The sequence below is a fragment of the Schistocerca americana genome, chromosome 2 (genome assembly GCF_021461395.2).
Source record: "Schistocerca americana isolate TAMUIC-IGC-003095 chromosome 2, iqSchAmer2.1, whole genome shotgun sequence".
In the NCBI taxonomy this organism is placed as follows: domain Eukaryota; kingdom Metazoa; phylum Arthropoda; class Insecta; order Orthoptera; family Acrididae; genus Schistocerca; species Schistocerca americana.
In genome coordinates, this window is record NC_060120.1 from 649,539,854 (window position 1) to 649,555,216 (window position 15,363).

Sequence of the window (15,363 nt, forward strand, 5' to 3'; positions counted from 1 at the left end):
TTCTGGTTGGTCATCGTGTGAAAGGATTACGGTTACAAAGTTCCATGAAGGAGGTTATATTTACGCATAAACAACAAAGAACGTTGGTTGCAGAAGCTACAGATTTGCGTGTTAGGAAAGTCAGCCTGCAGGCGGTCTGAAGAAACTGGGTCAACCACAACTGCTCCAAGGAGTGACAGAAAACAAATACTGACTGATCAAGACTCTCTCAGAATCTCCCGTCTTCCTCTGCAAGAATGTCGGCGTATGTAAATGTCATCTTGGAAATTTCTGCATTTGAAGTTTCTCACCGAATGGCCAGACAAGAACTTTGTGAAAGTGTTTTGCGAGCCATGACTCCAAGAGAGAACCCTTATGTGAACAAAATGCAGAGCAAGAAACGTACACAGTGGGCTGTAGCACACAGGGAGTGGACGCAAGACTGGGCTAGTCATTTGAAGTGACGAGACTAAGAGTAGCACCTCTGGAAGCGATGGAATTAACCCTTCACTACGGACGGGAGTCAAATTGACACCACACTGATAGATGCTCAGCTATTTCACACTGTTGTTGAGATTAAGTTAACTTTCAAAAATTTTGCTATGCTTTTTATTATGAGTGGTAGTTTTTTTTACCAGATGATCAACGTCTTTTGAATATTCATTCATATTTGCGTATTTCAAGCTTAATTTATAAATTATTGACAATAGCAACTCTAGAGAGAGAGAGAGAGAGAGAGAGAGAGAGAGAGAGAGAGAGAGAGAGAGAGGAATGGCTCTGAGCACTATGGGACTTAACTTCTGATGTCATCAGTCCCCTAGACTTGGAACTACCTAAACCTAACTAACCTAAGGACATCACACACATCCATGCTCGTGGCAGGATTCGAACCTGCGACCGTAGCGGTCGCGCGGTTCCAGACTGTAGCGCCTAGAACCGCTCGGCCACCTCGGCCGGGAGGGGGGGGGAGAGGGAGGGAGGGAGGGAGGGAGGGAGGGAGGGAGGGAGGGAGGGAGAGGGAGAGAGGGAGAGAGAGAGAGAGAGAGAGAGAGAGAGAGAGAGAGAACTCGTCGAACCGTACCTTCAAACTAATCTTTCTCCAGTTTGCATGTACAGCGTCACGACCTAACACTTGTTTCTTGGTGAGGTACTTGTTGCTGAATTTAGTGATGATTGCGTAGTCTATTTGACATCACGACTGTGACTGCGTGAGAAAAAAATTGTAAGCCTTGTGCATTAATTCATGTACTTGGAAAATGCGTTTAATTATTTAAACACATCAAAACGTTTTTTAAGCTTCTAGTCTTATTGTTAACATTTATCTTTCAATGCCGGTGTACGATGAATTCTCTACCTGGGCCAACTAGAAAGAAAATTCGTCCAAATGATACAGACTTTCAAGAGTTTTAAAGCTATCTTTTGAAAAACTGAGAGATCAAATGATGATGAAAGTGTTATCTTAGTGATGCGAAAACGATTCTAAGCAAAACAGATCAGGAAAGTGGTAGTTCCGAAGAACAATCAGGTGAAAATATGAGAGATTTCCGGTATGGAAAAAATGGTTTCTAATAGTCCACACATCCGTTTGATAGGTTTCGTTCTAGAACGCAACAATACAGTGGTGCAATTAAGTGGACTTACACAACAATTTAGAAAGCCACCGACGACTGAAAAGAAAGCTTGGTCCTGTTTACTTTTCTAGACAGTTTGGAGTCTGCTGTGGAATACATGAATCGGGGATAGGCCCGGGAATGCGAAGAAAGTGTCCGTTTTTCTTGGCTTATTGTTTTATATTGAAGTTTTTCCTCCAAACCTGGAAAATATCAGACGGTTATTTGCAATGAGATTTGATGATGCAAATACATGAGATGAAAAGAAATAAAGATGATCCTACAGCACCAATACCAGAATATCCAACAAATTTGTGCCTAACTGCTAGTCAGCCTACAGTATTGGTTCTTGGATTGTGGTAGATGCGATGTTTGTAGGTTTTAATGGAAGGTGTACATTTAACATTGCGACTGGGGTTCGGTAAGTACTAAAACACATGTTTTTGTGAAAGCAGGTTAGTTTTATTCGGGATTCCAACACACCTTATTAATACCGACTATTTTGGCTAGAAAAGCCGTATTTTTCAACATAATCTCGTTTCAAATCGACGGTCTTAGCCACGGTATTCGAAGGGCCTGTATGCCTGCTCTGGTCGACGACGGGGCCAACGCTTTGCTGCGTCAATGAACTCCCCGCCATCCACGTACAGCTTCCCGCTGAGTGGACCCTTCATTGGGCCACACAGATCTGGGCTATGAGGAAGAACAGGCCAACGATGTTTTGTGAGCTCCTCTCGGGTGCGCAGACTTGTGTGAGGCCTTGTGCTGTCATCGAGAATTTCGTTTGCATTTTTGTGGTGGCAAACTTGCTGAGGTCGTTTCTTCAATTTCTTGAGGGTAGCATAATACACTTCAGAGTTGATCGTTGCATCATGAGGAGGACACGAGACAGAACAACTCCTTCACAGTCCCAGAAGACCATCACCATTACTTTACCGGCTGAGAGTGTGGCTTTGACCTTCTTAGGAGGAGAGCTGGTATGGCGTCGCTCCATGGATTGCCATTTTGTTTCCGGTTCGAACTGATGAACCCGTGTTTCATGGCCTGTGAGGACGTTGGACAAAAAGAACCAGCCTCGTAACGCGCAACCAATTCCACACAGATGATCCTTCGTTCCTCTTTGCGTGGTCTTCTGTTAGGTGACGACGAACCCAGCAGACACACACCTCTCAGTACCCCAACTGGTGGACGAGAGTATCAACACTACCAGCAGAGACGTCCAATTGAGCAGCGAAGTGTTTGTGATCCGTCGAACATCGCGAATGAGAGTGTCCGCACAGCAGTGTGTGGCCGGCCGACACGCGGGAGATCGGACAGGTTTGCGCGACCTCGATGCGATGATGACAGACGCCTGGCCCAACGAGTTACAGTGCTTTTGTTTACTGCCAGGTCTACGTCTACACTCTGCAAGCGCCTATGAATGCAATGCTCTGGTTTTCCGCGAAAGGAAACTCAATGACAGCTGTCTGCTCGGAACGCAACTCCGTTACAGACGCCATTTTGACGGCTACATCTACACATCTGCATCTACGTGACTGCTATTCACAATAAAGTGCCTGGCAGAGGGTTCAATGAACCACCTTCAAGCTGTCGCTCCACCGTTCCAGTCTCGAACGGCACGCGGGAAAAACCAGCACTTAAATTTTTCCGTGCGAGCCCTGATTTATCTTATTTTATCGTGATGACCATTTCTCCCTATGTAGGTGGGTGCCAACAAAATGTTTCGCAATCGGAGGAGAAAACTGGTGATTGAAATGTCATGAGAAGATCGCGTCGCAACGAAAAAGCCTTTGTTTTTATCATGTCTGTGGCACTATCTCCCCTATTTCCCAATAATACACAACGAGCTGCCCTCCTTTGTACTTTTTCGATGTCATCCGTCAGTCCCACCTGATGGGATCCCACACCACATAGCAATACTCCAGAATAGCGCGGACAAGCGTGGTGTAAGCAGTCTCTTTAGTAGACCTGTTGCACCTTTTAAGTGTTCTGCCAATGAATCACAGACTCTGGTTGGCTCTACCCACAACATTATCTACGTGATCGTTCCAATTTAGAGTATTTGTAATTGTAATCCCTAAGTATTTAGTTGAATTTAAAGCCTTCTTATTTGTGTGACTTATCGCTTAATCGAAATTTAGCTGATTTGTTTTAGCACTCATGTGAATAACTTCACACTTTTATTTATTTGTAGTCAATTACCACTTTCGCGCCATACACAAATCTTATCTAAATCATTTTGCTATTCAGTTTCGTCATCTGATGACTTTACAAGACGGTAAATGACAGCCTCATCTGCAAAAACTCTAAGACGGCTACTGATTTTGTCTCCTATGTCGTTAATATAGATCAGGAACAATAGAGGGCCTGTAACACTTCCTTGGGGAACGCCGGCTACTTATAGCGCCGCCAGCAACAGGAACTTCGTGAAGCTATGGAGGCTGAAGCGGGAATATTCCATGACGTCCCACAACAAATTCCTCCTTTTTTTCAACCGATACCGGTCAACAAATAAAAAAAAACGTGTTGCGTTACTTATTGAACACCCATCGTAATAAGCCACGCAAATTTGAACTAAAAGTTACGGTTTTAACCGATGCCAAAAATAATTATTTTGAAATAGATACATATATAGTGGAAGGGATTATGATGGTATAACACTCTCAGAACAGGAAAGGAAGCTAAAGAAACCAATTCAAGCATTATTGAGGTTGTCTTCTCCAATTCATGGCTGAAATAGGAATATCACGGCTGATAATTCGTTTTCATCTGTTGAACTGGTGATCACCCCTGAAGCAAAGGAAACTGACATACATTGGGTCGGTAAAAAAAAGAGTCACTAAAAAAGAGTCACTAAAAAAGAGTCACTAAAAAAGAGTCACTAAAAAAGAGTCACTAAAAAAGAGTCACCGGGAAATACCATCATAATTTTTATCCCTCCAGAATAGAGAGGTAAGTTGCATTTACGGTTCCTCAAAGGATATAGCACTGCTATCAGATGTACAAAAGAGGGGCAGAGCTGTACAACTTATGTCATCTATACATGCTTCTCAAGGTCAGGATAAAGAAGTTAAAACTCAGAAATTGTTGGTTTCTACAACAGTACAAAATCTGGAGTTGACGTTATCGGTAAGAATGTGTGAATACAGTACTAGTCGTAGGACAAGAAGTAGGCCCATGGCATCATATTTCGCATTCTGGACATCAGCGCAGTCAATACATTTATTCACCAACTGCGACATAATCGCGTGTACAAACAGTGATCCAATACCGTAAAATGCTTTTTTATTCCGGTCTCTGACCACAAATGAATTCTTTAGACGATGACCGGTTTCAGTCTGTAATGACCATCTTCAAATCTTTTTTACACCATGTCCTAAAGTGATACGGTCATAATGGACAATTGAGTAGCTAGTTGGCAATAATCACTATGTGGACGATGTGGCCTATTCTACACCATATTTTAAATCTATGTGACGATGCTATGCTGATTATATGTTTTGACGATGCTATTATGGCCGTATCACTTTAGGACATGGTGTTAAAAATATCTGAAGATGGTCATTACAGACTGAAACCGGTCATGGTCTAAAGAATTAATTTGTGGCCAGAGACTGGAATAAAAAAGCATAATACATTTATTCTTCCCAGGCTGCACCTGAAAAATCTCAATAAGCGAGGCCTCAGTTAACGAAAAAGCTTGCGAAACAACTAGTTAGTGATGAGATAGAGAGGAGATTATATAATACTCATATTACCTAGAAAATTAGATCATCAATCAGGAAGATTCTTGATTAAAAGAAAAGAGGAACAAACAGTATCGGGTAGAAATACGCTGGAAACTAGAAAATGTTGCTCTTTATCTCCCAAAAAACTGAAAAGTATGCACGTGCTGTAATCGTCCAGATTGTGGATAGTGCTCATCATTTTCGTGTCACAGTTGTGTATGACATATTTCTTTTCTAAAAGTGAACACTGTTTTACATTATTTGTATCTGACCCTCCCCCATGTACGAGTCGTTAGAACGTGCGTAGTGGCAGTTGGAAGGAGCAGTGTACCCCGTGACGCTCCAGCCAATGCCGTCTTTCCGCCGTGACTGACAGTAGCGTGTGGTGATATATAGTTCGCAAGACTTCGTGCAAACTTTGACGTCATTTTGACGTCACACGCTTTATTGAAGACGAAAAGGAACTATCTATCGACTTTCGTGATCGTTCGTTCACAAAACGTGAGGCGAACATGACTTTCGAAGCAACAACATTCACCTCAAATACAAAGAACCGGCGGTTATACTTTTTCTTTACTGCAGGGTCCGTTAATTTCGAAGTTACGTTGTCTATAAATGTTTAAAGTTTTGCAGTCATATGGACTAGCAGCAGATAAGGGAGGGATTAAAGTGTCTGCAAGGACTAAGTCCGATACTTGCTGAAAAATTGAACCAACTATTTTTCCAAACACCCCTTCATCACCCCCGAAAGTGGGACACCTTGCTGATTTACTGACAAACAATAATCTGAAGCCAGGCAGTAATAATGTTTACTTTGTACAGTGTTCATTAAGGTGTCTGAACAACGTAAGTCTGAAACCTAGTTTCAGGTGTTGGTCTTTAATTTGAAAGGTTGGGCTGCTTCAATTCGACGAGACGAAAACGCGTCGGTATCGTAAAATTTGTTGTAATAAAATGACGAAAAACGTAATATTGGTGATAAAATATGTGCTGTAATTGAAGACCTTCATTTTTTGGAAAAGAAGTTTCCTGAAAGAACTAGCTCGTAACTTTTCCTTCATACTCGTGCTCATAGATGACTGATGTTAACTTTCAAAAATTTTGGTATGCTTTTTATTGTGTGTGGTAGTTTTTTTTACCAGATGATTAACGTCTTTTGAATATTCATTCATATTTGCGATTTCATGCTTAATTTATAAATTATTGACAATAGCACTCATTTGTAAGTAACGTCGAAATTTACAGAACGTACGTACACTGATCAGCCAGAACATTGTGACCACCTACCTAATAGCCGGTACGGCCACCTTTGGGACGGATAACACGGCGACAATTCGTGGCATGGAAGCAATGAGACCTTGGTAAATCACTGGAGGGAGCAGGCACCACATCTGCACACACAAGTCACCTAATTCCCGTAAATTAGGGGACGAGGGGCGATGAGGTCTGACGCCACGTTCGATCACATTCCAGATATGTTCTATACGGTGCAGATCCCCCCCCCCCCCCACCCCCCACCCCCCTCATACTCCTGGCCTTGAGACATGACACATCATCTTGCTCAAAGATGCCTCTGTCGTCCGGAAACTTGATCATCATGAAGGAGTGTATGTAGTCTACCACCAGTGTACGATAAGCCTTGGCCGTCATGGTGCTTTACGTTTTAGAAACGCAAAGACAATAACAATAATACTAATTTTTACCCATGGCATGATGCGAACCTGTCAGTTCGCTACTTTATAACTCTATGCTTATTACCACTACACCACGCTGTATTTTCAAAGGCCGACTTATGTGATGTAAATTAATTTCATGTAAAACCGCCGATATGTCATTAAGCGACGTTTAATTATAACAAATCGCACCAAAAACGATATGTTTTTATAAATCTCCAACGTCCCGTTGTCTTGAAACGGCATATTTTCATGATGCGCAAGGTACGATACGAAAACCAATTTCGGAATCCAATATGGTGTCTCCTAAGCGTCAAGTATCGAACACTAACGAATGTCGATAGCAGTCACTGCGATCTCCGTACCGTGACGTCAAAATGACGTCACATGTGCCCGAAGTCTTGTGAACTGTAAGTTACCCTCTAGGTCTAGGGCGAGCTTCGAGGTGCGCGTAGAACATTTAGTGTCGATTTTGACGTTAGTTTAGGTATGGCGAATATACTCAGTCATTGTAGCGCTGAGTATAGGTAGCATAAGGCGAACACGGTCAGTATTACATTAAGAAGCGACGAAGCAACCTTTCATTTATCTGGAAAGGTTAATCGGTACAATGTGATAGTGTGGATCACTGAACATCCTCATGAATTTGTGGCGGATGAAGGAGATTTGCCGAAAGCTAATGTTCCCTGTGCATCGTCAAAGAAGAAGCTGTATGGGTGGTTTTTCTTCTGTGAGAAGACTGGGAGGGTATCTGTTACCTTGATATGTTGTAGTTGCTGTTGTCTCCACAACTGATAGCTTATCCCGAGGATTTTACCTTGAAACAAGCGGGGGCAACCCCTCACGGGAGCATCGATGTTCGTCGCTATCTAAACGACGAACTTCCGCATCGCTGGATTGGGCATAGTGGTGAAGATGAAATGGCTAACGCTTTGTGGCTAGGGATGGCGGTTTCCACTGAAACAACTGGTTTTCCACCGGTCGGTGTGGCAAAGCGGTTCTAGGCGCTACAGTCTGGAACCGCGCGACCGCTACGGTCGCAGATTCGAATCCTGCCTCGGGCATGGATGTGTGTGATGTACTTAGGTCTGTTAGGTTGAAGTAGTTCTAAGTTCTAGGGGACTGATGACCTCAGATGTTAAGTTCCATAGTGCTCAGAGCCACTTGTACCAACTGGTTTTCAGTTATTTAGGTTTTTTTCACGTCAGTTTAACCGGTGTGTTAAAACCGCCCAAGGTAATCGGTTTCAGAAATAACTGATTTCTGTTTTTTTATTACTATTATTTGCTGCAATAAACTTAGAAATCGTACAAACCTCAAAAAATTTTGGCTTTCTCAGTTTCAAAATACATAGAATTACAACATTAAATAAAATGGGCAAATAAGAGAAAACTAAGTTCGTCCACCGTTCGCTGCTTTTCTCGAAAAGTGGTAAACGGTTGACTACTACAAAAAATCACCAGTATTCTCCTATTTATCCTAACTATTTGAAACTCTGCTAAAAATCATTTTGTAATCGTGTATCATATCACGGTTTGCACATTACAAATAAGTGAAATCTGAAGTTCAAGAACCCTGTTTTTTTCGTGTTTATTTGTCCATTTTCCAGGCGACAAGCAGATGAAGGCATACTGTGTAGACACAGGCAGCAGATAAGCTACTTTGTACTATATTGCCAATTATGAATTATGTCTTAAGTTTTAAATTATGTCGCAAATTTACTACGGGTGGCGTCATTCTGTAATCAACTAATGTCTAACGACGAGAGCGTGAAACCATCATATACAGGATTATTCTAAATGATGGACCCGTTTTCAAAACTTCGTCTTTGTTGTTGTTGTGGTCTTCAGTCCAGAGACTGGTTTCATGCCGCTCCCCATGCTACTCTATCCTGTGCAAGCTTCTTCATCTCCCAGTACCTGCTGCAGCCTACATTCTTCTGAATCTGCTTAGCGTTTTCATCTCTCGGTCTCCCTCTACGATTTTTACCCTCCACGCTGCCCTCCAGTACTAAATTGGTGATCCCTTGATGCCTCAGAATATGCCCTACCAACCGATCCCTTCTTCTAGTCAAGTTGTGCCACAAACTCCTCATCTCCCCAATTCTATTCAATACCTCCTCATTAGTTATGTGATCTACCCATCTAATCTTCAGCATTCTTCTGTAAATAGTTCGGAGAAGAAGAGAATAGAAATTCTCTTCTTCTCCGAACTATTTATCGTCCATGTTTCACTACCATACATGGCTACACTCCATACAAATACTTTCAGAAATGACTTCCTGACACTTAAATCTATACTCGATGTTAACAAATTTCTCTTTTTCAGAGAGGCTTTCCTTGCCATTGCCAGTCTACATTTTATATCCTCTCTACTTCGACCATCATCAGTTATTTTGCTCCCCAAATGGCAAAACTCCTTTACTACTTTAAGTGTCTCATTTCCTAATCTAATTCCCTCGGCATCACCCGACTTAATTCGACTACATTCCATTATCCTCGTTTTGCTTTTGCTGATGTTCATCTTATACCCTCCTTTCAAGACACTGTCCATTCCGTTCAACTGCTCTTCCAAGTCCTTTGCTGCCTCTGACAGAATTACAATGTCATCGGCGAACCTCAAAGTTTTTATTTCTTCTCCATGGATTTTAATACCTACTCCGAAATTTTCTTTTGTTTCCTTCACTGCTTGTTCAATATACAGATTGAATAACATCGGGGATAGGCTACAACCCTGTCTCACTCTTTTCCCAACCACTGCTTCCCTTTCATGACCGTCGACTCTTATAACTGCCACCTGGTTTCTGTACAAATTGTAAATAGCCTTTCGCTCCCTGTATTTTACCCTGCCACCTTCAGAATTTGAAAGAGAGTATTCCAATCAACATTGTCGAAAGCTTTCTCTAAGTCTACAAATGCTAGAAACGTAGGTTTGCCTTTCCTTAATCTAGCTTCTAAGATAAGTCGTAGGGTCAGTATGGCCTCACGTGTTCCAACATTTCTACGGAATCCAAACTGATCTTCCCGGAGGTCGGCTTCTACCAGTTTTTCCATTCGTCTGTAAAGAATTCGCGTTAGTATTTTGCAGCTATGAGTTATTAAACTGATAGTTCGGTAATTTTCACATCTGTCAACACCTGCTTTCTTTGGGATTTGAAATATTATATTCTTCTTGAAGTCTGAGGGAATTTCGCCTGTCTCGTACATCTTGCTCACCAGATGGTACAGTTTTGTCAGGACTTGCTCTCCCAAGGCCATCAGTAGTTCTAATGGAATGTTGTCTACTCCCGGGGCCTTGTTTCGACTCAGGTCTTTCAGTGGTCTGTCAAACTCTTCACGCAGTATCGTATCTCCCATTTCATCTTCATCTACATTTTCTTCCATTTCCATAATATTGTCCTCAAGACCATGGCCCCTGTATAGAACCTCTATATACTCCTTCCACCTTTCTGCTTTCCGTTCTTTGCTTAGAACTGGGTTTCCATCTGAGTTCTTGATACTCATACAAGTGGTTCTCTTTTCTGCAAAGGTCTCTTTAATTTTCCTGTAGGCAGTATCTATCTTACCCCTCGTGAGATAAGCCTCTACATCCTTACATTTGTCCTCTAGCCATACCTGCTTAGCCATTTTGCACTTCCTGTCGATCTCAGTTTTGAGACGTTTGTATTCCTTTTTGCCTGCTTCACTTACTGCATTTTTGTATTTTCTCCTTTCATCAATTAAATTCAGTATCTCTTCTGTTACCCAATTCGTCTTTATTCACGAACAAATCCAAAATGAACAAACTTTATACCAACGAAAAGAGGAAGTTTCAAAGTTTTTTTCATAATGTTTGATATCAATTTGAATCCGTCGGACATCATTCTCTGACACACGCGGTTGGCCTGTGCTGCTTCCTTTGCACGCATTCCCAGCCTGTTTAAATTGCTTAAACCAACTGCTAATGCTTTTGCGAGTTCGTGGTTGAATACCGAATTTGGTACGAAATGCTCGCTGCACTGCAATTTGCTACTCACTTTTCGCGAACTCAATAACGCAGAGAACCTTGTGCTCCACTCTCTCATTCAACCCACAGTGATACGGAATGACGGCCCTATTGCCGCGTGAACTCTGCGGCCTGTTTTTTTAAAGGTTTTCAGAAACCATCACCGCCCACCCGCCAAAAACTTTGAAACTTCCTCTTTTCATTGCTATAAAGCTTGTACTTGAATACATACGAATTTTTGAAAATGGGTCCATTATTTAGAATAACGCTGTATTATAGACCAGATGGGGCAAGTCTCGCACACGTGCCGTCTCATGACACACCACGTGACAGTAGGTAGATTACTATATCAGCAATGCTGCACCAATTCTTATGCACTATGTTTCTTTGCTCGTTTCTGTCGACATTTTTATTAAAACAGCACTGATCGCTTCAGTCACTTTCATTAATAACGCAAAGTTGCAAAACAATGGAAATTTTAAGAACAAAAATTACTCGTTTTTTTAAAGGTTTACAAAATTTTTAGCACTATTGCTATGACTAAACGCTATTTCGGTTTTTTTACCCAGTTATTAATAAAAATAAAAACACTCATGTTAAAAACCGAGAGCAAACAATACCAGTTATTGAGAACGAAAATACCGGTATCGGTTTTAATCGGTCAGTTTTTTCCGTTCCAATTTGTGACTTTCTCCACTGGGCATACATTAAGGACCGTCTTTATGTACCCCCACTGCCAAGAATACTGGAACAGCTGGGAGACCGCATCAATGTTGCTGCGATGACTAATGACAAGACAGCTTCTACACAACGAGGGGCACTCCTTGAACAACTCCAGACTGCAAAACGCAAACTGGCTTTGTTGCAGTTATATCATGCAGCAGTCATATTTGTAGATATAATGCCTCGAGAAATAAAGATCTCTGAAACCGACTGAGTCATTTATAGATGGCCCGAATTATAAAAGCAGTTGGCATCGTTTCGCACAGAGAATCGACATTGTTGTCCGCGACTGCACCAGCAGACTATGAATCACGAGACACAGCTGAGGAAAGCAGCTACATCAGAAGAAAGTCAGTTTTACGCATACATCGACATCTACACTTATATTCCGCAAGAAGCCACCCAACGGTGTGTGGCGGAGGGCACTTTACGTGCCACTGTCGTTACCTCCCTTTCCTGTTTCAGTCGCGTATGGTTCGCGGGGAGAACGACTGCCGGAAAGCCTCCGTGCGCGCTCGAATATCTCTAATTTAACATTCGTGATCTCCTCGGGAGGTATAAGTAGGGGGAAGCAATATATTCGATACCTCATCCAGAAACGCACTCTCTATAAACCTGAACAGCATGCTACACCGCGATGCAGAGCGCCTCTCTTGCTGAGTCTGCCACTTGAGTTCGCTAAACATCTCCGTAACGCTATCATGCTTACAAAATAGCCCTGTGACGAAACGCGCCGCTCTTCTTTGGATCTTCTCTATCTCCTCCGTCAGACCGATCTGGTACGGATCCCACACTGATGAGCAATACTCAAGTATAGGTCGAACGAGTGTTTTGTAAGCCACCTCCTTTGTTGATGGACTACATTTTATAAGGACTCTCCCAATGAATCTCAACCTGGCACCCGCCTTACCAAAATTTTATATGATCATTCCGCTTCAAATCGTTCCACACGCACACTCCCAGATATTTTACAGAAGTAACTGCTACCAGTGTCTGTTCCGCTATCATATAATCATACAATAAAGGATCCTTCTTTCTGTGTATTCGCAATACATTACATTTGTCTATGCTAAGGGTCAGCTGCCACTCCCTGCACCACGTGCCTATCCGCTGCAGATCTTCCTGCATTTTGCTGCAATTTTCTAATGCTGCAACTTCTCTGTATACTACAGCATCATCCGCGAAAAGCCGCATGGAACTTCCGACACTATCTACTAGGTCATTCACATATATTGTGAAAAGCAATGGTCCCATGACCGTCGGTTGAGCGCTGTAAGCGGTCATGGGCAAGCTCTATCGTACGTCCTGTTTTTGTTGTTGTTCTAAATGGGCATTTCATTCAGTGGTGCGTGAAGACTTGGTCCCGTTGTGACAGTGCTATGGGAATGTACGCCACAGCTATCTCATCTTCCAGTTTGTTGGGCGCAGACATGACGGTGCTACCACCCAGCCAGGTCTTCAGTTCGCTTTGTCGGGTAATTAAGTTACTTTTACAATTTCATAAAGCATATTTTTTTCATTTCTAACTCCTCACCCGCGTTCGCAGGTATACAGAGAGCGCTACATGTTTTCCGAGAAGTTTACAATGACGGCAGAGCCGAAGGTCAATCAAGCAAGAGTGTGTGAGTGTGTGTGTGTGTGTGTGTGTGTGTGTGTGTACGAGTAGTAGACTGCTAATAGTGTGTGTCGCTCGCAGGACCTGGTTTGGACGCGCACGGGCATGGTGCTGTACACGGTGAGCGGCTGGGTGCAAGTGGTGGAGTGCAAGCACGACCTCGACCGAGCTGGCCTCGGCTTCATCGCCGCGTTCATCTTCCTCTTCGACCAGACAGTCTTCTTCCTTAACCACCCCATCCCGGAATGGATGCTGGAACCGCCCCCGGGAGAGACTACCTGCGAGGAAGAAAAAGCCGCCGCAGACTCAGTCCAGCAGGAGCAAAACAAGGCACTGCTGGAGGAAAAGGGCAACTGTGTGAGGAGGGCCGTCGCATCGTAGGCTTCAGACCCGCTGTGGACGGACTGTTTTGAACACCAGCGCGACAGACAGCGAGTTAAGGTGTCTCCTATTCCTGCCTACCGACACCCGAAACATACACAATGCAAATTAACTATGCAGAAGCAGCACAGTTATTATGTACTCTAATTTTATTCTTAAATCAGAGCTGCGGACGTGGTTTTACCGAATACGTGAGGAGCACCAAACCGACCCCTCCTGTCACAAATTTTGGTGCTTTAAAAGAACGTTGGACAATGCATTTCCGTCCCTGTGAGTCAATCAGCTGATGAAATTTGAGTGTTACATCACGTCTTGTGGTCTGGTGAGGTGAGGTCATAGAAATGCACGTTTCTGTTCAAAAAGTTTGGGTGCTGAACACTGAAAATTGCGAATCACAAAAGACTAAAGAAAATGAGGCTTAGATAAGAAACTTACTAACGTACCAGAAATGGGAGAACATTCAATGTTGTTTAACCCGTAACTAATACGGTGAAATTTTTCTAGCACTGCTAATATCGTGGGGTAATCGAACACTCAGTTATTCATTTCAGAATTAGGGGAGTGGAAATAAAACCGACTCTTATGAATATTTTAAGGTGAACATGTTTAAAACGTGAAAATATAAGGATTGTAATTATTTTCTTGTTAAATAAATATTATGAAGTAAGAAAAATACAGTGTACAAAGGATTGGTGTGTTTCACCATTACAAAATTGTTTGCAGTCAGAAATTATTAATGGACTGCAACAGTACTTGAACCAGGGAGTAAACCATATCACACGAGTTCAACAAACACTTTACGCACAGTTACTTGGTATTGGTGTCCTACAATTAACACAGCAAACGTTTTGTTTTCTCGCCTTTTAATCTAGTTGCCTCTAAAACCTCTTCAGTTCACACCTCATTTTCATTTTCCTCTCCGTCTCCTAATTCTGAATCGGTTTCATGTTTGCTTTTATAGTGGGCATAAAGATGTCAGCAATTGTTGCTGTTCAATTCAATCGCTACTTCATCAAGGACTGACCGTATCCCGGCCCCGGTAGCTGAGTGGTCAGCGTGACAGACTGTCAATCCTAAGGTCCCGGGTTCGATTCCCGGATGGGTCGGAGATATTCTCCGCTCAGGGACTGGGTGTTGTGTTGTCCTGATCATCATCATTTCATCCCCATCGACATGCAGGTCGCCGAAGTGGCGTCAACTCGAAAGACCTGCACCAGGCGAACGGTCTAACCGACGGGAGGCCCTAGCCACACGACATTTCATTTTTTTTTCATCGTGGTTAGGATAGCTTACTGTCATTATATTACGAAAAAGAAACTCCATTCAATCTAGGATAGCAGAAAATACTTCGTCAGTAGAATCTCATACTTGGTATGGTTGAATCAGTCTGACCCCAAATGAAAGAAAAACTGGTCTACGGTCACAAACTTAGTTAATTTGACCATTGTCGAGCAAGTGATGTGCAATGTCTGATGTTTTGAAGTCATTCAAGCTGAAGACAGTCGTACGCTGTTGGCATCGGGTTTTTAAGTTTCTCCCTAGACGAGCTACGAGTGCCACTGGTCTGCCGAAAAAACTGTTAATATGGGAAGTTTGGTATTTTTACGGCCTTACTTTCGCATCACTGGGATGAGCCCTGATTACCTGATCTATCAACATTGTTTTGTTTA

The 15,363-nt window shown here is 42.6% G+C and overlaps 1 protein-coding gene across 1 annotated transcript in view; it reads left to right on the forward strand.

The window, feature by feature from the left end:
* The window catches only part of LOC124595644, a 31,073-nt gene extending 16,747 nt beyond the window's left edge, over positions 1-14,326 (forward strand). Inside the window, exon 3 of the mRNA XM_047134477.1 lies at positions 13,394-14,326. Within this exon, the coding sequence (XP_046990433.1) occupies positions 13,394-13,693 (300 nt within the window). The 3' untranslated portion in view covers positions 13,694-14,326. The remainder of the gene's footprint in view (positions 1-13,393) is intronic.
* The last annotated feature ends 1,037 nt before the right edge of the window (positions 14,327-15,363 follow it).